This window comes from Protobothrops mucrosquamatus, unplaced genomic scaffold (assembly GCF_001527695.2).
Source record: "Protobothrops mucrosquamatus isolate PMUCROS unplaced genomic scaffold, P.Mucros_1.0 scaffold_168, whole genome shotgun sequence".
Classification (NCBI taxonomy): domain Eukaryota; kingdom Metazoa; phylum Chordata; class Lepidosauria; order Squamata; family Viperidae; genus Protobothrops; species Protobothrops mucrosquamatus.
In genome coordinates, this window is record NW_015386244.1 from 1,654,932 (window position 1) to 1,680,261 (window position 25,330).

General features: G+C 39.1%; 1 protein-coding gene across 16 annotated transcripts in view; it reads right to left on the reverse strand.

Annotated features, from left to right (window-relative positions):
- RIMS2 (regulating synaptic membrane exocytosis 2) overlaps positions 1 to 24,904 on the reverse strand; it is a 255,960-nt gene extending 231,056 nt beyond the window's left edge. For all 16 annotated transcript variants that reach the window (XM_029285245.1, XM_029285243.1, XM_029285246.1 and 13 more), the window contains exon 1: positions 24,732 to 24,904. In XM_029285245.1, the coding sequence (XP_029141078.1) occupies positions 24,732 to 24,904 (173 nt within the window). The remainder of the gene's footprint in view (positions 1 to 24,731) is intronic.
- Between the last annotated feature and the right edge of the window lie 426 nt (positions 24,905 to 25,330).

Here is a 25,330-nt window from a genome sequence, read left to right on the forward strand (position 1 = left end):
TTTATAGCCAGAATTAGCCCCTGTCTCTCCATCTTTCCTGCTTTTAATCATTACCAGGTCATGTTATTTGCTTTGTCTGCTAGGTTTTTATGTACTGGTCACATAATACTTTTCTTTGCCATATATCATTTACATGCCCATTACATTAAAAAACTAGTATGCAAAGCAGATAAGAAAATCATTATTAATGGTTGGTTGTACAATCAGCCAGATGTTTAGATTATGGTTGGTTGCATAGTCAGCCAGATGTTTAGATTGAAAATAATATTTTTATCTATCTCATGTCCTTCCCAAGGATCTGGGATAGGCAGATATTGTTGTTTGATGGTATATTGTCGCAGGATGTAAGCTGTTCCAAGTAAAGCTGCCTTTTGCAACTGACTGATGGTAATTTTGTCAATGCTCATGGCCTTCAAATAATACTCCCGTTGTTTTGGGATCATGACTTATGACTGTATTGGGTAGGCTCCGTTACAGCCATAAATTGAGGACTATCTTATTATTTTATGAATTCTAGGCTCTGTATTCAGAAATTCAACTGGGTGAACTAGTAGCAGCTAAGCTTGAAGGAGGGGGGGGCGTGGTTGCTCAGCGGTTAAAGATGCTGAGCTTGTCAGCTGGAAAAGGTAACAGCCCTGTGAAGTGGTATATACGTCTGAGTGCTCTTGCTAAGTGCTGTTCTACTATTGCCACCATCCAGATTCAGCGAGAAACACCACCACAACATACCAAGGAAGAAACACTTTCCTCGTCAAGCTACAAACGCCATCCCCCCCCCCAAAGACTGACAGGACAACCCATGACATATAAACAGACAGCAGACCTCACTCCCCCTCAACACTGAGGTTACCTAGCCTGGTAATGAAACACCTGCGGGGAGACCACCACATTCAGAAGAAACCAATAACCCCCAGCTACTCATGTTCTCTCCTACTGGAACCATCTAGAGCAGGGGTGTCAATTTCATTGAGGGCTGCATCCGCATTGCGGTTGCCCTCAGGGGAGACAGGTGGGTGTGGCCTACTGGGTGGGTGTGGATGGAGTGGGTGTGGCCTATTGGGTGGGCATGGCCATCTCTACATCGTTCGATTCAAGGGTGCCTGTGGGGGCCTGGGCAGGAGTGGGACAGATCTGAGGGTTTCTGGAAGAAGAAGGTGGGACCAGGGCAAGCCTGGGTTCAAGACCTAAGTGCTGCCCAATGGAATGAGTTCTCATTACTTGTCCCAGCTCCTGCCCACCTAGCAGTTAAAAAACATGCAAATACAAGTAGATAAATAGGTACCACTCTGGAGGAAAGTTCACAGCACTCCATGCACCTTGGCCACATGACCATGGAAATGTCTCCAGACAACACTGGCTCCCTCGGCTAAGAAATGGAGATGAGCACTGCCCCATGGAATCAGAAACGACTGGACAGGGGAAGTCTTTATCTTTAAGCTTGAAGAAAGTGTTTGCATGAATGACCATGGCCACCCTTCCTATACCATTTACTATACTAAACAAAAGAGTAAATTGTATTTTTAAATGTATTCATATGGAACAAAACCATCAGAACAAACTCATAAAAATTATCAAAAATAAACCGTAAACAAGATGAGGTTAAACTGGTACACGAATCTCCCAGAAGAGTGAATTTCAAAGTGGAACATTTGTAAATATTCTGAAATACATTCATTCAAAGTATTAACTTTTATCCTAAAGAGTTTTTATAAAACCAGGATAAGATATTGGCAAAGATAAAATGCACAAGTCAGATGAAAATTACCATAAAACATTTCTTTGCCATTTTTGTCAAAAACATTAAAAACAGATTACTTCAGAAATTGTTATTCATTTCCCAGTTAACATGCTATTGAAAAATTCCTAATTTAGTTTATTAAAATAGACTCTTTGCAAGACTTCCTGTTACATTCATCTTAAAAATAAAGAGCGGATTAAATAGATTCTTTGCCTAAAGTATGTATAAAGTATAAAGTTACAGAGAATATCTATGGAGAATTCCTTTGGCACCCACTAGGGCTCCTTGTTTTTTTAAAAAGTTACATTGATAAATACAAAAATAAATATACACAGCAGGCAAGAGAAATATAAGAGTCATTAGTCATTAACACAGCTAGGACATGGGTCCCTTCACACACTCAGGGCCCCAGGCTATATCACAAAACCAGGACTTTGCGGCCTTCTACAAGGCCAACAGGATCAGCTCTAGAGGGAAAATGTTCTATGGCAGAAAAGGCTCATCTTCTGGGTCTACCAGCTAGCATTCTGCCCAAAGCATGCCCATCCTGCCAGACAGGATATGGTGAGTAGAAACTAGGGAGAAATGGCCTTTTAATTACCTGGTCCCAAGCCATAAAGGGATTTAAAAGTGAAAACCTGCACCTTGAATTGCATCTGGAGGCATACTGACAACCAATGCAGCTCACAACTTATGTGCATACTTGCACATATACCAAGTAGCCAACACCATTTGCTATCCATGCTGCCACATTCTATACCAATAGTACAGAGTACAGAGTACAGAGAAGAGCAACAAAGATGATTAGGGGACTGGAAGGTAAAGCATATAAGGAACGGCTGCTGGAATTGGGTATGTCTAGTTTAATGAAGAGAAGGACGAGGGGGGACATGATAGCAGTCTTTCAATATCTCAGGGGCTGCCACAAAGAAGAGGGAGTCAAGCTATTCTCCAAAGCGCCTGAAGGCAGAACAAGAAGCAACGGGTGGAAACTAATCAAGGAGAGAAGCAACCTAGAACTAAGGAGAAACTTCCTGACAGTGAGAACAATTAACCAGTGGAACAACCTGCCTCTAGAAGCGGTGATTGCTCCAACACTGGAAGTTTTTAAGAAGAGACTGGACAGCCATTTGTCCGAAATGGTATAGGGTTTCCTGCCTGAGCAGGGGGTTGGACTAGATGACCTTCAAGGTTCCTTCCAACTTTACTACTACTATTATTATTATTATAATTGAAGCTTCTGAATGCTCTTCAACAACAGCCCTGTGTAGAGCACTTTGCAGTAGTCCAGATGGGGGAGTCGTGAGGCACGAATGATAGCAAGCAGGACCTCCTAGTCCAAGCACAAATGGCACATAAAATGAAGATGTGCAAAGGGCCTTTTATCCACACCTGCCACCTGCTCTTTGAGCAGAAGCCATAAGTCTAGGACAACCCCCAGATTGTACACCAAGGCTGTGTGAACCAGTGCCAAGTCATCCAAAACCAAAGGTGAAAGATCCTCAGCACCAGAAATTCCAAAACCCCACAACTACTCAGTCTTGCTTGGGTTGGATCAGAACCTGTTGCACTCCATTCAGGTCCCTATAGCTTCCAGGTATTGGCAACAGGATGTACATACCCTCGCTCAGGTGACATGGAGGTGTAAAGCCTGGTGATCATCAGCATAGTAATACCTCACCCAAACCATTTGATGACCCCACCCAGCATCTTCATGTTGATGTTAAACAAGAGGGAAGGGAGAACCAAGCTCAGTGGCAGTTCATAAAGTAGAGGCTGCAGGCTGGACCTTCCGCTCCTGTATCAACACTAATTGAAACTTGACTTAGAGGAAGGATGAGAACCAGCCCCACACAATGCCAACCACTCCCAAGTACTGCAGTTGATCCAGAAAGATGACATGTCAGTAATAACAAAAGCTGCTAAGAGTCCAAGTAGAGAAGGATGGATGCAGTACACCTATCCTGCTCACTCCAGAGATAATGACCTAGAGCACAATCAATGTCATCTTGAAGATGTTATGTAGTTTGGGTAATGAAATATCTGCAAGAAAACAACTAAGCTCAGAGAGCACCAAGGACCCCTCAAGACAGAAAAGCCCATTCACAAGTGTATAAAGGAGTGAAAAAGGTTTTCATATGCAACTAGATTGAGATTGGCTGTAAGAGCTGAAGACCTGGGGGGGAAAGGAAAGATCTAAAGAGCGAAGAAAGTGTTAAAGTAGGAAAACATAGTGATACAAAACACAGATATAAGAACATAGAGATAGAAATTATAGATTAACTAAAATAGAAATACTTATAAATAGCAATAGCATTTAGACTTATATATCACTCCATAAATGCTCTGAACGGTTTACAATGCCAGCATATTACCCAACAATCTGGATCCTCATTTTACTGACCTTGGGAGGATGGAAGGTTAGGACAATCTTGAGCTGGTCAGGACTGAATTCCTGGATGTGGGCAGAGCTAGCCTGCAATTCTGTATTCTAACCACAGTGCCACCACTACTAAACTTAGACTAACAGGAAGAAATTAATATAAGATAGGTGGTTAGGTACAATAGAAACAAGCATGGGATTAGCCCTAAATTCAGAAGTAAGGAATAGAAGTTTAATTTGGTACAATAAAATATTTTTTATGGAAAAACAAATGCAGTCTTTGTGTTTCTGTCCCATGCCATAATAAGAAAAAAAAACCTAACCAAATGATAAAACCTGTATCATGAAATCATGGTGCAAATACAACAACTAGCATATTTGCATCAAGAATAAGGCTGCTTGTACTATACAAATTTCACAAGGACTGAATTTCCATCAGGATGTCAGAATAAGTGTCTCATCGTTTTTATGTTAATGTGGCTTGCTGGCAATTTAGTTATCTTTCACATTTCTATTTACTGTTAAAGTTCAACTTGGTACATAATTAGAAAGCTAAAAATCTAAACAAACTATTTTATTATGTGCCTAAATTGTATTTTTCCAGAGCAGAAATTTATTACTTGCTCCATATTTTCTTTTTGTATGTTTGGTGGAACACTCAGATGTCTACCATATCTGAGTTGCAAAAATCCAGATGAACTCTAGGTGACAGAAGAAAAAGAGAAAACTCTATTTTTTTGTTGCCATCTAGTGGTTGCCTAAAAGTCGTGCAGACCAGTTATGGTAGACCTAGTCATAGTCAAGTTCTTGTACAAAGAGAATTCCTGAATGTTTAATGAAATAATGATTCTAATTCATATTTACCAAACAAATAATTGTTCTAAAGCAGGAGCTCAAGGCTCTGGTTACTAGCTAATTAGGAACATTCATTTGTGTTTGTTTGCAGTTGTGTTCATTTAAAATGAATAGAAACGTCATTCATGAAAAGACAGCATGCATGTAGGAGTCTCTAAATACAAAAGTGTCTTTAATAACTAACCCAAATAACCTTAATGTAAATTAAACAGAAGGAGGAAGGAGTATTATGTATGTTTGCTTCCTTGAGTTATTTATAAATTAATAAGGACAGGATAAAAATCTAATAAATAAAATAAATAGGTATCTGATGAAATCTGATTACATGTTAATATTTTATTCTTTTTCTCATAAGATCATTTTTCAAAGATTTGTATAATTATTGTTTAAATTTAGTATAAACGTTATATGGGACATTATATTGCGTGACATGAGGGAATCCTCCAGCATGGTGATCACAGTGAGCACCAACTGCCACCCCCCACTGTCTTGTAACCCTACTCCTGCCTCCACAACTGTTGACAATTTGACAAGATACTAAATACCACTTAATCTTTCAGGGGGGGGACTTCTAGTAGCAGAGTCTGGGAATGGGAGCCAAGTACAGCCGCCAGTATTAAAAGGTGAATATTAACTTGGTTCTACTTCCAAAGTACCTCTGCCCATCTGCCAGCTAGGGAAGTTTGTATAGGGTACTGTACAACTGGAAACAGCCAATCCAATCCAGTATTTCATTGTGATTGATAGCAACTGCCCCTCATTTTAAATAACTCAAGAAATAGAAGAGTCAGTCCCAAAATAACATTCACATGCTGCAAGGAGAATTATCTCCACAGTTTCTTAATTATGTATTTTCCTATCTACTGAAAACTGACATCATTATTGCACATTTCCATCTGTCCTAATTTTTTCAATAAGAAAAAATCAAGAGAATCAGTAATGAAACATAGAAAGTTTTACAACTTAGGTCAATGTTACCAAGATTTGCAAGTGTATTTTCTCCAGTACTACCATGTCCCCTAGCTGAGCTTCTTTTCTTTCTTATGGATTATTATTAACTCTCGGGTATTATGTGGCAGATGCTTGTCTGTTTGAATTCTAAAGTCCTAGAACACTTTAGCACAGAGGTCCCCAACCTTTTGGGCACCAGGAACCGGTTCCGTGGAGAGAGGTTTTTCCGCAGACCGGAGGGTGCGTGGTTTTATGTGCGCCTGCGGATGGGGCTTTGCTTGTTTGTACGGAATAGTTGCTGGCATGCCACGGACCGGTACTGGTCCACGGACCGGGGGTTGGGTAGTGGTCCATGGACCGGGGGTTTAGCATATTTATTTTTTATTACTTTGTGTGTTTTGTGCTTCTACCAATTCTTTGTCTGTATTTCTTGCAGATCTTCCAATGCATCATTGTTGCTAATATATCAAGGCTGTTGTTTGTAGCTGGTCTGTGAGATCTTCTTGCAGCAACTATTTAGTGGGCCACTATTTCTTCACCTTTTTTGCAGAAGCAGCATTTGCTACCTGTTGCTATCTTCTCAATTTTAGTTTTGTATGCATTTGTTATTAAAGCTTGGTCTTGTGCAGCCAGAATTAGCACCTGTCCTTGTCTTCAGTTTTCTTGTTCTAAGCCAAGGTCAGGTCTTATTATCTGCTTTGCCTGCTTTTTATGTACTGCTTTTTATGTAATATTCATGTATGTATGTACTTTGCCTTGCTATGTCTGTTTTCTGCCCTTAATTTGGTCTTTCTTGTAGACCAGTTTGGTGTCTCCAGCACTCAGTAAGCTTTCATGTTATAATAGCTTCAGTGCATCTTCTTCATTATCCTTCAGATGGTCTTCCAATAACTTTTTCTTCAACTGTCTGGTATTTTTGCAATATTCCATAACTGTCTTGTTTCCTTGGTAAGTTGAATCTGCCAATGTCTTTGTACAGCTGAAGGGCATAATTCTTTGTTATTATTTTTTCTGGTCTTCCTAGCCAGGGCTTTTAGTTCTGTTTGAGTCCATTCCATTATTCCAGCTGTTAATCTAATGACTAGAACTGCCCAGGTGTTTATTGCCTCAGTGGTTATTTACTCCATTGAATTTGGACTTTAAGATTTACTTCACCCTCATGATGTATACACTTCTTCTTGAGTTCAGTGTGCTTGAAAGATGCTCAGGTATTTGTAGTGATGATCTTCATCCAGACTCTTGATGTTATTTTCATGCAACATCTTATTTCTTTGAGTTTTCACTATTTTTCCCCTAGGCAGTGCACATAGGTATTTCCCCAGTGCACCTAGGTATTTGCAAGACCGCCTTCTACCAAACACCTCCCTTCAACCAGTCCGCTCCCACAGAGAGGGCCTCCTTAGGGTGCCATCGGCCAGTCAATGCCGGCTGGCGACCCCCAGGGGGAGAGCCTTCTCTGTGGCAGCTCCTGCCCTCTGGAATGACCTACCCCCCGACCTACGTACAGTTGCGGACCTGCACCTTTTTCGCCGAGCCCTGAAGGCCCATCTATTCCGTGCAGCCGGCCTGGCGTAGTTTGATTATGTTTTAGTGGGGGTTTTGTATGGGGTATTTTTAGAGCAGGCCTGTTATTTAATTTGATTTTAGAACAGAAATTTGTGTATATTTATCGTGGTTTTTATTATCGCCTGTTCACTGCCCTGAGTCCCGTAAGGGAGATAGGGCGGTATATAAATTCAATAAATAATAATAATAATAATAATATTGTTGGTGAGGGTGGCATTTGTCCAGGCCAAACTCCACTGCAATATATTGGCCGTATATACAGACCCTGTTGAGTGTCTATATATACATTTCCTTGACAGAGGAATCAGTGCAATAACAAACAGTAGCAGTGATAGTACGTCTCCTTGAAAGATTCCTCTCTTGATATTAACCTCTACCAGTCTATCTCCACTGAGCAGCAACTGTGTCTTCAATTGTGCCACTGATCTTTGCACAAAGTTTTTGATGTTTCTATTGACTCCTGTTATTTCTAGGAAGAGGAGGAGGAAGATGGTGGCAATGATAATGATGATGATATGATTGTAGATAGATATTGTTTTATTTTGTGATTGTGAGTGCCCAAAGTATCATTCAAAATGAGCAACTACATAGTTTAAACATTTAAATAATTAAATATTTAAACCTTCCTTCCAAATAAAAAAATATTTATAGAAGAAAGCAATAGCAAACCACTTTTGAAAATGTTGCCAAGAAAACTGCATGGACTCTCCCAGACACTTGCCAGGAGTCAAGATTGATGCAACTGCCACTCCAGTATATCAAAGCTGGAGATGGTACCTAATAGTAGAGCAAAGGAATAAGTTAGCAAGATATGGGTGCTACTATTTCAGAATCTTGCCAAGAAAACTCCAGGAGTTGTTGAGGTAATTGTGACAAGCAAACACTGAAACAAAGGGACAGAGGGGGAAAATAAAGGTGAAGGCTTCAATTTATTAAATTATATATATTCTGAATATTATACAAGGTTACATTAGAAGACACATACCCATGGATAGAAAATGTTCTTATATCTACCAAAACACTTCTAAACATGCTATTATGCTAAGAAAGCTGACAGCTGATTTGTGACTACTGCTGCTTATAACTCTTTATTTAACATAGAACATACTCAGTAATGTTTTGAACATACAATAATTCAAAATGGAAGAAAATGGATCAGCTGCCCTTTCTGTCAAGATTTTCTCTGGTTCTAGTTACTATTGTATCTTTGATATGACTTCTCCATAACTTTACTAATATATAGTAAATATTAGCAATAGCATCTAAGATTTGCAGTATTTTCTTTTAATGAGCTATGACGCTATAATGCTTAATGCATGTTAGTACCACATCCTATCCTCAAATGTCAAACAAATATAAAACCCAAAATTTATACTCATATATTGTATTCTCATTCTGAAAACACTTGTACTAAAAGCTCAGCTGAGGCTTACTGAAGAATACCAAATCTTACAATACCAGTGTTTTTAATCTTACAATGAAATTGGCATTATAAGAAACTTTGAAAATTGCCCCCAGATGGAGACGGTAATAAAATTACCATTTATGAAGTGATTTTTCTAATGCTTTGTACCTTTAATGCAATAATTAGTTCATAATTAATTAAATGTCCTCCCTCAAGGAGTTACCTACGGAGAATTATATGTAATCAGGGAAGCTATCACATTCAAAAGCCATTTGATGGGTTCCATATCATTAGATTCTTATGGCACTTCTGCACTGCAGCCTTAAATTTCTCCTGTCCTTTATTGATACTTGCTGGACTCTTAAGATGGCTTAAGAAAATTCTGTATGAATTAGATCATCTCAGCAGCAGCTTTGAACTTCCAGCTACCACAACTCCCTTTGGACAATTCTTCTATTGAGTACTCCACTTTCCATGCCAAAGCAATTAATTGCTTTCCTTTCTGTGGGTGGATCTTACTGGAAATGTACACTTTTTTGAAAACCTTAATGCTGTTTATAAGGTTAAGACATGAACATGCCCAGATACTCAGGCACGAGTTTAAAATAACAGTTTAAACTCTTTGGGGTGTATTCAAAAATAACTGAAAAACACTTTTGAAGTGACAATGTCTGGTAAATTTTCATGGATATGGAAAGCAATCATGAGACTTTATCTAACATCTTTATCTTTACCCATACAGTATACTTCCAAATTAGCCCAGTCTTCAAAAGTAGAAACTACTCAATTTCTTAGAGTCAAAGACAGAATTTAAAAAACTGAAAAGATCTGTGGAAGTGATTGCCAGAATTCACATGAGAAAGGAACTGTATCCTTATAATCTAATAAGAGACAAAATGACTAATTAAGAGCATGGAAAAATGATTCCAAGCCTCATTATTATATTCTTAAATTTATGGACCTTTTCCAGTTTTAGAACTGAAACAGCCTTTCGCTTTTGAAGGAAGGTTGTCCACTGAAAAGCATGGAAATAGTCTCAAATAATAATACAGCTATGCATGGCAACAAAGCATCACTATGCCACAGCGTGCTAATTTGTTGTTTGGTAATCTACATTATTTCTCATTCATCTTCAGGCAGATTTTTTAAAGTGCCCTTTCCCCTAGATAAAAGTTAATAGTTGATTATATATCCCCAGTAATTTGAAATCTGGAGGGACAAAATGTCTAATCAATAGCAGTTTCTTCCTTGTTCAATTTTTGCCCTCTCGTCAGTGTATTGCCTCTTGTGACTGTATTGCCTCTATGTCAAGCAAGATTGTGAGGCCTCCTATATGATGGACTGAAAGGTGAAAGGTGAAAGGTACTGCAAAGAAAATAGATATTTATAATTTTGCATTCTTTACAGATTTTTCAATGCAGAACAAAATAGGTGGTATAGAACAGAGTTCCCCAACCTTTCTAGCTTTGCAGACCGGCGGTGGGGGAGAAAGGGGGATGATTCCGCATGAGCTGCAGGTGAGCACATGTGTGCACGTGTGCAGCCCCATTTGTGCAAGTGGCGGGCACATGCACATGCCACTCATGCAAATGGAGAGCGCATGCATGCACTCGCCCACTGCTTGCATGGCTTGGTTCTGAAAGGCTCAAGGCCCAGTGGCTGGGGACCCCTGGTATAGATTATGGGTTTGTCCAAGAATCTTGGGCATCTTTCAGAAGCACAGGAAGTAGTGGTAACATAACTTATTATCTGTTTTTTAAAAAAACAAATTGCAGTCATCAGCTTTTGTTGTAAAATACTTGGGAGGGCAGAGAAAATTTAATGAGATAATCCCTCCCCTGCACCCAAAAGTCTAGATGCTTGTTAGCATACTTCCCTGGCCCATGTTATCACAGTTCTGTCAATGACTCTCACAGCTGTCCATCAGCCCAGATTTGCTCATAACCACTACCACAGCCACTTGTGTGCTAATAATCAATATCACATCTTGTTCTGAAGGAATTCTCTTCTCCTCTTATAATGCATTGCAAATCCCTACTGTTTTCTTAAGTGGCTGCTTTGAAGAGATAACAGATCATGCAATTGCTATGTAAAGGCCATAACTACAACCAACCCATCTAAGAAAACATGGTGCTAAAGGGGCAAAAGTAGCACATGTATAAAATGAAAAATAATATCATAGCAAATTGCTAGCAGTGGTATGTGTAGCTGAGTAAATTTAGTGGTTTAGTGTTTATCGGAATATGAAATTTTCTTTTAAGCTTTCTTCCTTTTCTCCTTCGTAGATCTGGATGTACAGTATTTGTTCTTGCTATCTTTTTGTGCTTTCTAGAGGCACAATGTTGTTGCATGACTGCTGCTGTACTTGCTTTCTTATTCTTGAGTGCTAGGAATAATCTTCAAAAGTTTTTTGTCCCATGTACCACTTCAGGGATCACTTATAGTTCTTGCCCAAGTAAAAGATTATAGGACAATTTCAACCATGTATAACTGAGAGCCTGTGCATCATAGTTTTGAACCATCAGAATATCCTTCATTTCATAATAATTCCACTTACCCACATTATTTCTTTCTGCAATCCCGTTTGCCAACTATTTTCTCTTTCTCATCTCTCTTTTTTACAATCCTATTTTGTATCTCCTGTTTTTTTCTCTTCAGACAAGCTATGATCTGATCTCTGAGTTATCCCCTTCCCTATTCTACCACCTCTCTGGCCAGTATTTTTCTTTGCATCTAACATCCTATCTCTATTCTACTGTCTTTATATAACTCATTATTATTCTTAAAATGTATAACAATTGTTACAGTGCGATGTATTTAAGATAAATTTATTTCACTTTTCAAACTGAAAGGCATTACAGGTAGTCCTCGACTTATGATGACAACTGGGGCCAGAACTTCCATCCCTAAGTGATGCAGTTATTAAGTAAATCATGCCCAATTTTATGATCTTTATTGCCATGGACATTAAGCAAATTATCACCATCATAAAGCAAATCACATAGTTGTTAAGCAAAGCTGGCTTCCCCTATTGACTTTGCTTTTCAGAAGCTAACTGGGAAGGTTGCCAACGGCAATCTCATGACCCCCAGGACACTGCAACCATTGTCAATACAGGATAGTTGCCAAGTGCCCAAATTTTGATCACATGACAATGGAAATACTGTGATGATCATTAAGTGCAAAGACTGGTCATCAGACACTTTTTTTCAGCACTGTTATAACTTTGAACAGTCGTTAAACAAATGGTGGTAAGTCAAGGACTAGCTGTATCAATAGTTTACAATTAAAAAAAAAGACTGTCCTTGCCTCAGTTTTATAGAATATGACAAAGAAGGAAAAGAGAATAAATAGGAATAAATAGGAAAAAGAAAAGAAAAAGGAATTCATGTTTCAGGAAACCTATAACAGCTAGATATAATAAAAATAGACTATTCAGGAAGACCAGTGGTATTCAGCTAATACCAATACCCTAGAGCAGGTGTTCATGTCTTCTTTATAACCTCAGTAACATAGCAATAGCAAAAAGTCACTTCTGATAGTCTGGACACAAAATTAGTGATTAAAGATATCATTTCTCACTTTGTATTTTGAACAACATCTCCCAACGTCCCCCCCTTTTCTTCTCTTTGCCTACAACTTCACTCTCACACTCTTTTCATCCTTCATAGTACTCACTGCATGCTAGCCCACTGTCCCTTTTGCTTTAGTTGATTCTAGTACAGCATAGAACAACATTTTATTCTTTACCTCCTATAGCAGAAAATCCTGGGCTGTCTTAATTCATATCACAATACAAACTATTTTTGGAACCACCACCTTTTGGGCCCACAGGTTGTTTGGGTTTTTTTTTTAATGCTAGTTATATAAATTAATTCTATTTTTGAGAAAGAAATGCTGGCGATTGACAATAGGATCTTTTGCAACCCAGAATGTGCTTTCTTAAAAAAATAATAGGAGTATTTTTAACATGGAACTCAGCACAGGAAAGGCAACCTCTACAACAGATTGCTTAGCTTGAAGATTATGTTTATTCTCATCACTTTTTATCTGTAGACATATGTTTCTTATCTATCTTTTTCTTAATTCAATATGTACTTAACAAAGTACGTGCACAGGCGAAAAAGAAAAAAAAAGTATTAGCATTTCCAATATGTTTAAGAAAAGGTGAGAGATTCAGTAAATATAAGGAAACAAGCCAAAATTAAATAGATTTGTTAAATTCCCATCTCACTACATTTGCTAAATGGCTGTTATTATATATAATACTGAATTTTATTTTATGTTGAACTGATATATCTGCTGAAATACAAAACTTAAAAGTACACATACTAAATACTAGAAACAGTTCTGACTTCATTGTTTCTTTTAACATTTCCTCAGTCCTTTATCATCTATGACTAAATTAGATATATTTAACTCTAAATTGGATGCTATTCTTGTCTTTGCCACCCACAGAGATTTGCTCCTTTAGAGACATTCACTCACAAACTCTCAGTGTTAAGAGAAGTTTAGGAAGAACTGCATTAAAAGAAAGGCAGACAGACTAAGACAATATTATGCAGAGTGTATTTCCATATTATATCATTGAAGATATTGACCATGATCCAAATCTGTGTGCACATGTACAAATATATAAAACATAAAATCATAAGTCTGGAAGGAACCTTGGAAGTCTTCTAGTCCAACACCCTGCTCATGGCAGGAGACCTTGTATCATGCTGGTCAAATGATTGTCCAATCTATTCTTGAAAACCTCCAGGGATGGAGCATGCACACAAATTATTTTAGTATGCAAAACAGTCAGCACATATGAGTGATTCACGGTTTGTGAACTTATGCTATTCAGGAAGTCAGTTCTTTGTGCTATTCAGGAAGTTAGTTTTTCAAACTGTTCCAAACTTTCAGACAAAACAGATCATTTCATTTAAATAATAATAATCAAAGTCCTGCTCCAAGCACAGGATACAACTCAGACTTTATGAGGTTATCTTTTTAGATAAGCAGCAGATTGCTATAAAGCCATTTTTAACTCTGCATGGTGAATTCATGGTTCAGTTCATTATTCACTCATTAGCTTTGCATATAGGAAAGTCTAAAAAAATGTAGGCAATGCTTTTCTAAGGTCCAATTAATTAAATGTGAGTATAAGATCCAGAACTTCATAATTCCTCATAGTTTAACATTCTCTCATCCCTGGCTCACTTACCATAATTCAATAATTACACAATTTCCTGAAAGAAATAGATTTTCCTGAAAAGATACATTTTGCATATGTATGTTAAAAAAAATTAAACCATGTGTGGAAAAGACTCATTATTTAGTTAATAAAAAATTAATTGGCAATTTGAATAACAGCCAAATTCATTTTATATAAGCATACAGCTTTCTATTTCATGTATGAAATTATTTTCATGATTACTCAGGAGTAGAATAAATTTTATTTAATTCAATTAACTTCTAAAAATATGAAATAGATCATAGAGTAAAGGAGTCTTACATGTAATAAATGAAGGAAAGCAAAGTACAGAAAATGACACTAGTTGAAGATACAATTCAGTGCACAAAAGAATTGTACCTTAATAACTAACATTATTGCAAAATATTTATTATTCATTATTATAAGACAATATTATCTAGTAATATTTCTTTTTAGAGTCATACTTTATTTATTGGAATAAAATATGAACTATTAGAACTATAAAGTAATTTATGAGACTCAATTAATTAGAATTACAAACTATTCCTAAAACGGTGCATATTATCCTAAATTGTGCAGAGCATTCAGCAATTTGGATAAACAAATTAGAATGATTACCAACAGTTAAAAGGGAAATAAAAAAGCCAATAATAATGATATTAATGTTAAAACATATACAGAGGTCATTCATAGAATATATACCTTTGCTCAAGCATACAGAAATAACATAGGTTATAAGATAGCAAAAATAGAAATTATACTCTTAAATCAAATGCAAGTCAAGACAATATATTCTTATCATTTCCTCCAGTCTTCTGTCTTCCAGACTCGACTAAATGTCCCATAATTCCAATTAATATAACCTCAAGTCAAATACCCTGGGATCATTAAGGTTATATGTCTGGAGAGATGTCCTACATCACAATTGCTAGTTTCTTGTTGCAACAGGTATTTGTTATAGAAAATCTTCCTTCACTAGCAACAAGACCTGTTTCCTTTCCTTTCATTGTTTTTACCAGTTGAAGGAAGGAATGTACTGTATATAAAAAGCAACATATACTTATTTTTTTTCTTATTTCTATGCCTAAGTCAGAATATAGATGACAAATGATTGCTCACTTCTGTCTGATTTTTTTTTATTAGAATTGTTGTCTATCCCAATAAATGTATAGTCTTCCTGGGAGATTAATCAAATTCAGACCACAATTATAATTTCATAAGGACCAAGTGGGATCTTGGCTCCACTGATTGTTTCCAGAATGTTATGTTTATCTTAATTATACATAAATGGAATCTGAATATACAAATAATATCCAAGTTTGGTATCTGTTTCATTTAATTCATAAACAAGTAATCCAACATGTGATATGCTAGCATGAAAAAATAATATCACAACCCCAATTCAGTCAATTCAATTAAAAGGATAAATAGGGTCAATTATATGAGTACTTTATTAAACAATCAGGACTGCTTTGGCCAGGCTTTCAATATAAAACCTATAAACATTGGCTTCCAGATTATCGTTAAGGTTCTCATCATGCAGATTCAAGAGGCAAGACATGGACTTTAGGAAAGTTCTAAAAACTTTCATAAAAAAATAATTGATGCCAGCTAGTCAGGAAAAGATTACAATACCATTTCTAAACTCATCAATTTATAATCGGAGATGTCGAATTTTTCAAAAAGAAATTTTCTTTTCTTTATTTCTTTTTCCTTCCTTCTTTTTAAATTTATATGGCCATCCTTCTTAAGCAACTCTGGGTGACTAACAACAATCATAAAACCAATAAATAAAATAATCATAAAAACAATAAAAACAAAACAATAAATAAAAACCCTTGCTGTAAATGCTGCTCTTGGGATATCCCACAGCTACTCTATTTCTATATTTTCCATCCATACAAACTCAGTGGCTCAGTAAAAAGGCAGGTTTTAATAGCCTTCTGAAAGGATAGAAGGATGAGGGCCTGTCAAATTGCCAGTGGGAGGATATTCCACAATATAAGGGCAGCCATGGAAATAGGATTCTTCCAAGGTTCCACTGGATGACAAATTTCAGGAAGGGGACATGGAGAATACCCTCTCTATCTGATTAGTGTCACGGGCAGATAGTCTTAGGGAGAGGAGATCCCTCAAATAGCCAGTTCCCACGCCATGTGGGGCTTTAAAGATGATTAACCAGCACCTTGAATTGCACCCAGAAAAAAAAATAGTGCAGCTCGTGCAACAAAGCTGTAACACGGGCAAACCTATGGGCACCCAATACCGTGCATGCTGCTGCATTCTGGACAGTTAGAACTTCCAAGTTGTTTTCAAGCATAGCCTCATATAAAGTACATTGAATAATCGAATTGGGAGGTGACTAAAGAGTGACCCTAAGCAAGACCTCTTGGTTGAGGAAAAGACATAACTGGTACATTAAAAAAATCTGTGCAAAGCGGCCCCCTCCCCCCAGCCATGGCTACCACCGACTCATTAAACAGGAACGTGAATTCAGGACTCCCAAATTATGCATCTGCTCAGTCCAGGGAAGTGCATCCCTGACCAGACGACAGGTCACCAGACCCTGGAGGTCCAAATACCCAAAGCTACTGCATCTTGCCAGGTTTGAGCCAAAATTATCTCCATCCAGACCCTTGCACCCTTCAGGCACTCAGACAGCATTATAACAATATCACTTGCCCAGCCCAGGGTATAGATCAGTGATGGCGAACCTTTTAGAGACCAAGTGCCCAAACCACAAACCAAAACCCACTTATTTATTGCAAAGTGCCAGGGCCACATCAGTATTGTGGTTCCCTCAGGGAGGGTGGTGTGTGTGACCCACTGGGTGGGCGTGACCAGAGTGGTTACAGCAGTCTGGGTGGGTGTGGCCAGGTAGGCATGGCCACCTCGATGCTCCAACACCTCTACTCGAGCTTGCTAGCTGGCCGTTTTGCCTGCTTTGTGCTCAGCAGAGCTGCTGCTCAGGGCAGCGGTGGCGGCCTAATGGACCTGTGCGAGCTGCTAGTGGCGACGGTGCATGTGCCCACAGAGAGGGCTCTGAGTGCCACCTCTGGCACGCGTGCCATAGGTTCGCCACCACTGGTATAGATGTATAACTGGATGTCATCAGTATATCAATGCTATACCATGTGCCATCAGATGACTCGCCCAGTAGTTTCAAATAAATATTAAAGAAGTATTGGGGAAAGACTTGAGACTGTAGTACCTCATACTGCATTCACCAATACTGATTGAAACTGACTACAGAGAAACGAAAAGAACCACTGCAAAACAGTGTTTCCCACTCCTGTTTCCCAGAAGTGGTCCAGATGGATACCATGATCGATGATATAAGAGATTTAGGAGAGCCAGGATAGTTGCAACACCCCAATCCCAGGCCACCTAAAGGTTATCAGCAGGCACAAGTTATGCCATTTCAGTGCTACATGCCAGCCTAAACCCAAGCTGAAAAGGATTCAGATAATCTGCTTCATCCAGGACCTTCCAAATGCCAATCACCCTCTCAACAAGCTTCCTCTAAAAGAGAAGGTTGGAGACTGGACAAAAGTTATCTAACACTGGTTCAAGATGGTCTCTTGGAAAGGGAGCTTATCACAGCCTCCTTTAAGGCAGGCAATATTCTCCCCTCCTGCGGAGGCATTAACTAATACTTGGACCCAGGCATATGTCATCTTCTAACCTTAACCAAACAGAAGAGGTGAGGGTCCAAAACAAAGGTGGCTGAGCTCACAGCCACCAGGGTCTTGTCCACTTTGAGATCAATTGGCTTGAATCCTCTCAGATAATGGGGCTCAGACATGTCTTGGCCACTTCCAAAGGATATGCCCAGTTGTAATCCAGCTCTGAGCAAAGTTTTGTGACTTTATCTTCCAGTTGTCAGGAATATTCCTAAGCGGGAAGGTTTCTGTGGCTTAACTGCAAGAGAAGTGAATGGCACCTTGACATTAATAAAACCACATCTCCTTCATGTTGAGCTTGACTCCTCCTGACTACGTGCACACACCCGTTTTCTCAACACTAACACTTGTCTGTCTGCAAGACTGCTACTCCAATTGGTATTGGCCTGACCAATTAGGTCCATCAGGGAGAAACTGCTATAGGTGCCACATTTTGAGGAGATTCAGGATGCTGAGCTGAGGAGTAGCTGTAGTGAGGAGCAGCTGATAAGAACTCTAGGGCCCACAATAGGCTGTCCATGGCAGGGTTGCTCCCCCAAAACCAGATCACAATGCCACTGCCCCAAGGCAAAGATCCAGCATTTGACACTCTACATGTGAATTGTGCCAGGAGTAAGTTTTAGGTAGTCAGCTACAGTTATAAAACTGTCTCTCGTGCAGTATTCTGCTTCATTTGTTTTGTTGCTTATGCTTTTTTTTAGTAGTGCTGACATGGAGCAGCCGTTTTCTCATGGTAATCAGGCTAGGCCCTCCTTTCTAGAGGGGTTTTTCTTTGGAAGCCTTTAAAGCAGGGGTAGTCAACCTTGGCTCTTTTATGACTTGTGGACTTCAATTCCCAGAATTCCTGAGCCAGCTTAGCTGGCTCAGGAATTCTGGGAGTTGAAGTCCACAAGTCATAAAAGAGCCAAGGTTCACTACCCCTGCTTTAAAGTCTGAATGTTTCAAACAGTGTTCTCCTGATTGGATGTTGCCATCTTTCTCTTTACTATCATATACAGTATAAAGGTAATAAATATAGTTGTGTAATATAGTTGTACAATATTGCTTGCTGTGCTTTTTATCTTTCTATTGTGTGTGTCTTAAATTGTATTTTATCTATGTAAGTCACAGAGAGTCATTCTGATTACAGCAGCACAGAGGTATAGACAAGCTAGATAAGCCAAACAGATGGAGCTTTTTTCTTCTATTCTGATTCTATTCTGATTCTTTTCAACTTCTCAATTTAGTCTACAATCTTGAGATTTCCTATCCAAATACTAAGCAGGCCTGACTTTGCTTACTTTATTTCATACATCAGCAGTGATTGTCTAGTTACTTCCACATCCCACCTTACCCAATGGAGCAAAGTTCCCCAAAATAATTGTCCAAACATAAGCATGGGGATGCAAAGATGATGGAACATGCATGCTAACATAAACTTGCATCAAACATTACAATACAAGTACTTAATGGCTTTATTTGCATAATGACATCACCATACACATCACTTGCTAACATGGCAATTTGTTGTGGATACAGCTCTGTATTTATCTACATGAGTTTCAAAGAGCAGTGATTTGCTGTTCATGAAATATTGCTATTTTGATCCTTCAGTTCCATATAGTTATTAAACTGTGATCAAATCTAAGTTATAGGGATGTTGCTTGAGAATCTATTCTTAGATAACATGCTTTCTTTAAGCCAAATCAAAATTCTCATTGTTCAAAAGAAAATTCATCAACAATTAAAGATGCACCTGTTCCTAATTTTAAAAAATAGTCCCTCTGTCGTCGTTGTGGCTCACAATGTAAATCATATAAATAATACATTTATTGATTAAATCACAATATCTAGGTTCATACAGTTAGGTTCCACACTATACTTTGGCTTATCATGTCTTGTGAACTCATCCTATATCTCAGTACAATCTAGTGCTCAAAATTGTTTTAATAAAGATGATGGAGTAATTTCACTGGATGGGCAGCACTAAAAAGTTTCAGGTTGTTTTCAGTTTGTAGGATTTGAATGGTGAAAAGTGATACATTTGCCTCAGAGAGACTTAACACTCTGTTAGTACCTTTATTTCCACCTAAAACAATAAGAGAATCAAGCCCCAAACTACCGTTTTCTTGCTACTGTTTGGTGTTCTAATCTGAGGTTGTTATGGAGCTTGCATAATCAAGATTGGGAGACTGATATGGCTCTGAACTGGCCATTTGAGTTCTAAAGTACTTCTTGTACACCCTATGGGGTGGCTCAAGGTTGTTCTTCACCTTTCTGACTGTAATCATATTGAGAACTATTAGTCAGAATGCTACGTAAGAAATATTATTGGTTATGATAGAACCTTCTATATTCTTCAAATTATGAATATAATATAGCAGGTCATGTTTAATGCCATATGAGAATAAGCTTTCTTATAGGAAAAAAATGACATTCATTTACGCATGATAAATCTATATTTTAGGCCTAATATTGTAGTATGCAGATTAAAGTGAGGCAAATGAACTAAAGGCAATCAATCTACAGTCAAATATTGAAACTGTCACTTAAGATTAAGTTGTAATATAAGTATATAAGTACATAAAATAAAGTAGTAAACTTCTGGTGAGATAGGCAGCAAACAAATTTAATAAATAAGTAATATTCACTTGTCAGATATTTAACACATAGCACACCTTCAAAGGAGAAATTAATTTCAACAGCAAATTTCTCCAGTACAAACCATGAAAATCCCTCAATAAGAACACTTCATGTCTTCGCCCAATGCCTTCAGAAAGCACAACTTGCGAAAAACAGATACCTCTGCAAAACAGCCATTTTATATGTCATCAACTTTCAGCAAATCCCAGCAGGAGTGAATATTGCCCTTATCAGTATGAACTCCTGCTGATTCTAACTTTGCACCATTTCTCTTTGTTTCTTCAAAAGAAGCATAGCAGAAGAATCAGTGACTGCAGTGGGTTTATATATACAGTATATATATATGCATATAAATTATATATGCGTAATTTTGCTCTGGGAAGGGGGAAAAAGAGGAGAAATGATGTGACAGATGCTGGTGACATTATTGAATGCTCTTTTGATAAATACTTCAGTACCATAGTGATACTCATTAGAAAATCTGAATAAAACAGAAAGTATACAGAAAAAAGCAGATTTAATTATCCAGCTGGTTTCCATTCATCATTTATATAAAATATTGTATAATTTATTCTTTAAAACACAAACTTTTGTTAAGAATGCTTTCAATGTCAACTGCTTTTTTGAATATGAAAATTGTCAGCCTCACTAGGTAGACCAGACCAAGAAATCAATGCCACAGGAAGCCTAGATCTACAATTATTCAGCATGACTATAAATAACAAAATTTTGCAAGTTTCATTGTGTTGTACTTCCCTATCCCCAGCTCTACTTATGCCCCAATGAATCAGGGATGTGGCTGACTTGAGCCACTTCCAAATATTATTTTTATTTCCCAGGGCTTAAAAAATGTTTCAGTTCCCTTTGCCTAGGTAATGACAGTTGCATTTTTTTGTCAAGGTCATCTCCCTTACTTCTGTACATTAACATTTGGTGGAAAGATATTTTAATTTCATTGGAGAATATGGCTACACTTTTTTGGACCATTGTTTCTAGTATTTTTAATAAGATTCAGAAACATTGTCTGGAAGTTACTTCATATTTTAAAAGTAAGCGGTGAATGCTGGAGGTTTTTAAGAAGAGACTGGACAGCCATTTGTCCGAAATGGTATAGGGTTTCCTGCCTGAGCAGGGGGTTGGACTAGATGACCTCCAAGGTCCCTTCCAACTTTACTATTATTATTATAAAAAACAAAACTTGAAAATTATTTTTGCAATTATTGATGGAAAAAGAAAAAACAATATTAAATCTTCTTTAAGCAGTGAAATGCAGTGTTTTTGCCAATTATTGTTAGAGAACAATTTAGAAGAATTTAAATACCAGTCTTCTAGCAATGAATTCAGAAAATGTATCTTTAAATAATACTGAAAAGCAATAATAGAATAAGAGGTAGAAAGGAAATATCTTTTAAAGAGCCATATCATTAAGAATGATACCTCATACTGCCAGCAGATTAGAAAGTTGTCCAAATAATTATTATGTCTGACTGAGATCATAATGTGTGTTAATATACCAGCATTACATGTGCAACATGTGTAGTGTTTGGTTTCATAGCGAAAATATGTGCAAACAATGTCAGGATTTTCCATTACCCTCACAAGGAGTATAAATGAAAATCATGTGAAACTATTTCTGTGACTTAACAGAAAAGATACACAACAGCATATTGGGTGGAAGTATGAACAACTTATTCTTTTGAGGGCTACAATGGGCAATATTTGAGATGTCTATAGTCACAAATCAACCTTCCAACCTTTTCAAGGACTGTATGAGGCCATCCAATGACATGCTGATGTCATTCAAAGGACACAGTTGAAAATTTTCATCTCCTTTTTGATGGGGTAGGTTGGTATTATAGCAGGGATGAGACCAACTCTTGGAAACAAATAGCTTCATATCTCTTTCTCACATGATTTTTCTCTTCTTTTTCTTATCAGTCATTGCTAAAGTAATCTGATTGTCAATCTTCCAAATTTGGTAAGTTACTTCATTTTTAAAAGATGAAGTACTTCTAAATAATCTTCTAATATTTTATTTAAAATATGTTAAAAGTTCTGATCGGTCAGTTTGGCTTTCTCGAAGATCTTCATATATTAGTCATGTGACTGTCGCATATGTTAGCTGTTCAAAAAAATGAGTGACACTTGTGGAGTCCAGTTAATGAATAAGCCTTACTATAATAAGCTCTATCAAAAATTGATATATTAACAATGGAATTATAAAATATATTTCTGCTTAAATACTTTTATATATATTTGAACCTTCCTTTCACAAAACATTGGTTAACAATTATGCATTAATTTGAAACTACATCATTTGATTATAAAATTATTTTACTTTTAAAACCAAAGATAAGTGTATTTGCTGCTGTACAAACAACATATTCGAAATCAAAATTACATTTTAATCCTAAAGACTACAGTTAAGCAGTCATTAGAATAGTAATTAGAAATATTTTTATAAAAGTTAATTGTTATTAATCATTTAGAATGTCACATAATTTAAAAACAAAACTACACTATTAATCTTTATGGAGTCATTTAGCATTGATACAGAACACAAATTGTTCTTTTCGAAGTTACTGTAAATTGTTAGCTGGAGTTGGACTAACATATATGTGTATGGGTATGTTTTGTGTGTGTGTGTGTGTGTGTGTTGCAGTGGCTTCTCTTTAATGGACAAACAAGTTTATTTTTAGTATTTTTAAACTTAACAATATAGTAATGTCTTTTACTCTCTTGATTGAAGATAAAAACAATCTAAACACAGTAATTTTTTGTCAACGATAGTATTGTTAACAATACACGAATTCTAACACAAGTCATCAACTAAGCCCAGAAAGAGCTATCAGTTCCAAATTTTGAATCAGCTGTTCCACAAAAAAAAAAGGCCTAACATAACTGATCGATCTGAATCAATATTTTTAGGGATGTTTAAATTTAAAAATGTTTATTCTGATCTTCTTTAGTATGATAACATTTTCAAAAGGTCCTGTGCTGTTAAACAAAAAAAAATGTGGCTTTTTCATCTTCGATAACATTGTCTTTGAAGAATATAGGCAAAGGCAGCCCACTGTGCTTACAAAGTAAATATTATCAGGCAAAAAAAACCACTTCATGTGATAAAATGTATAGGAATGAACCCCGTGCATTTATTGTCTATCCCAAAAGTATTTAGTCCAGGGGTTCTCAACCTGGGCAACTTTAAGACTTGTGGACTTCAACTCCCAGAATTCCTCAGCCAGCTTTGCTGGCTGAGGAATTCTGGGAGTTGAAGTCCACAAGTCTTAAAAGTTGCCAAGGTTGAGAACCCCTGATTTAGTCAGACAGGAAATTTCATTATCTACAACACACACACACACACACACACACACACACACACACACACACATATGATGGGGGGGAAATTAAACCTTCACACCCCTCTAAAATAGTCCGGTGCTGAACTGTGCTGCGAGAGAGAGGAAGGGAGCGAGAAGCTAAACGAGGAAGAAGCACAGAAAGCCGGTCTCCTAATCCGCCTGCCTGGAGCTGTCCTGGGTGCTGAAAGAGCCTGGAGCTGAGCTCTCCGAGCGGCTATGAGCCCACGACTAACGGGACCCACAGGTGCAGAGAACAAGGGGCGCCTCCCGGGCAGCGAGAAGCAGGTGAAAAGGGGTGGGAGGGCTACACATTACTGGGGGAAGATGGCGGCTTCTCCAAGCCCACCCCAAGCACAGGCAGCCGGGAAAACCTGGGCCTCGGAGGTACAGTTACGCCCGTGGCGAGCTATCTGAGGCAGGCGAGAAGTCTGGGGCGGCCGCGGCGAAAGGAGCAGCCGCCAGATGCTGCCTAAGCCCGGCTGGGGCGAGACCCCCCTAGACCCGCCATGCCGCCGCCGCCGCCGCCGCCACGGCCACTTCCTGCTGCCGAGACCATCCGCTTCGCAGGGAGCGAGGAACAGCACCTGTGCGGCCATGTTGGGCGCCTGGCCCCACTCCACGCCCGGACGGCGAATGGGAGCCTGAAAAGCGGGGCGGGAGGAGGGAACTCTCGGCTCTCTGCCGTCCGTCCCACCTCCGGCTAGGGTGGACGGGGCCAGCGGCAGCCACAGCCGGGAGCGACGACACCGCCGAGCAGCCTCCTGCGCCGCTCCCGGGCGATCCCAGCAGGCCTTCCTCCCCGCGCGACGCCCGCCGCTAGGCTGGCAGCCCTCCCGAAAGCAGACCCCGTCCGTGGGATGGCACCGGGACAGCTTTCCCCTCCGGGGCTGGGCCCTCCCCCCAGCGCCAGAATTAGGGGGCGGCGGGGTGTGGGGGTGGGAAGGGGAAGAGGAAAGTAGCGCTTACTTCAGCACGGACTGCTCCTTCTCTTCTTCCTTCTTCTGGCGGTCCATGACGGCTTGGATGATCTTCCTCTCTTCCTCCGTGAGGTGGCTGAGGTCGGGCGTCTCGGGCGGAGGCGGCGGAGGCGGCGGCGGAGGGGGAGCAGGGCCGCCTCGGGGCCCGAGAGGAGCCGACATCTTTGGTCGAGGGAGCTTCGGCGACAAACACTCTAAATTGGGAAATACTGGGCTAACTCAGGCGGAGGCCGCCGACCAAGCAGCGGGCGCCGCCGCCGCCGCCGCCGCCGCCAACGGCGCTGAGTGAAATACATACAAATCAATACCCTTTAATCAATGGGCAGCTTAATTAATGCCCGGCGGGGAGGGGGGCGAGGGGGGGGCCGTCGCCCGTCAGGGCGGAGGGGCGAGGCGAGAGGAGCGGCGACCCACCCTCCCCTCCTCACCCAGCCACGCACCAGCCTCTCACCTGCTCAGCGGCGTGGAGGAGAGCGCGGGAGGGGGCAGCGATAGCGGCTGGGGGGGCGCGGGAGGCTTGGAAAGAGGGGAAGGGAACTTCTCCGGGGACACGCACGGCGGAGGGTCCTGCTCGACATCCAGAAAGCG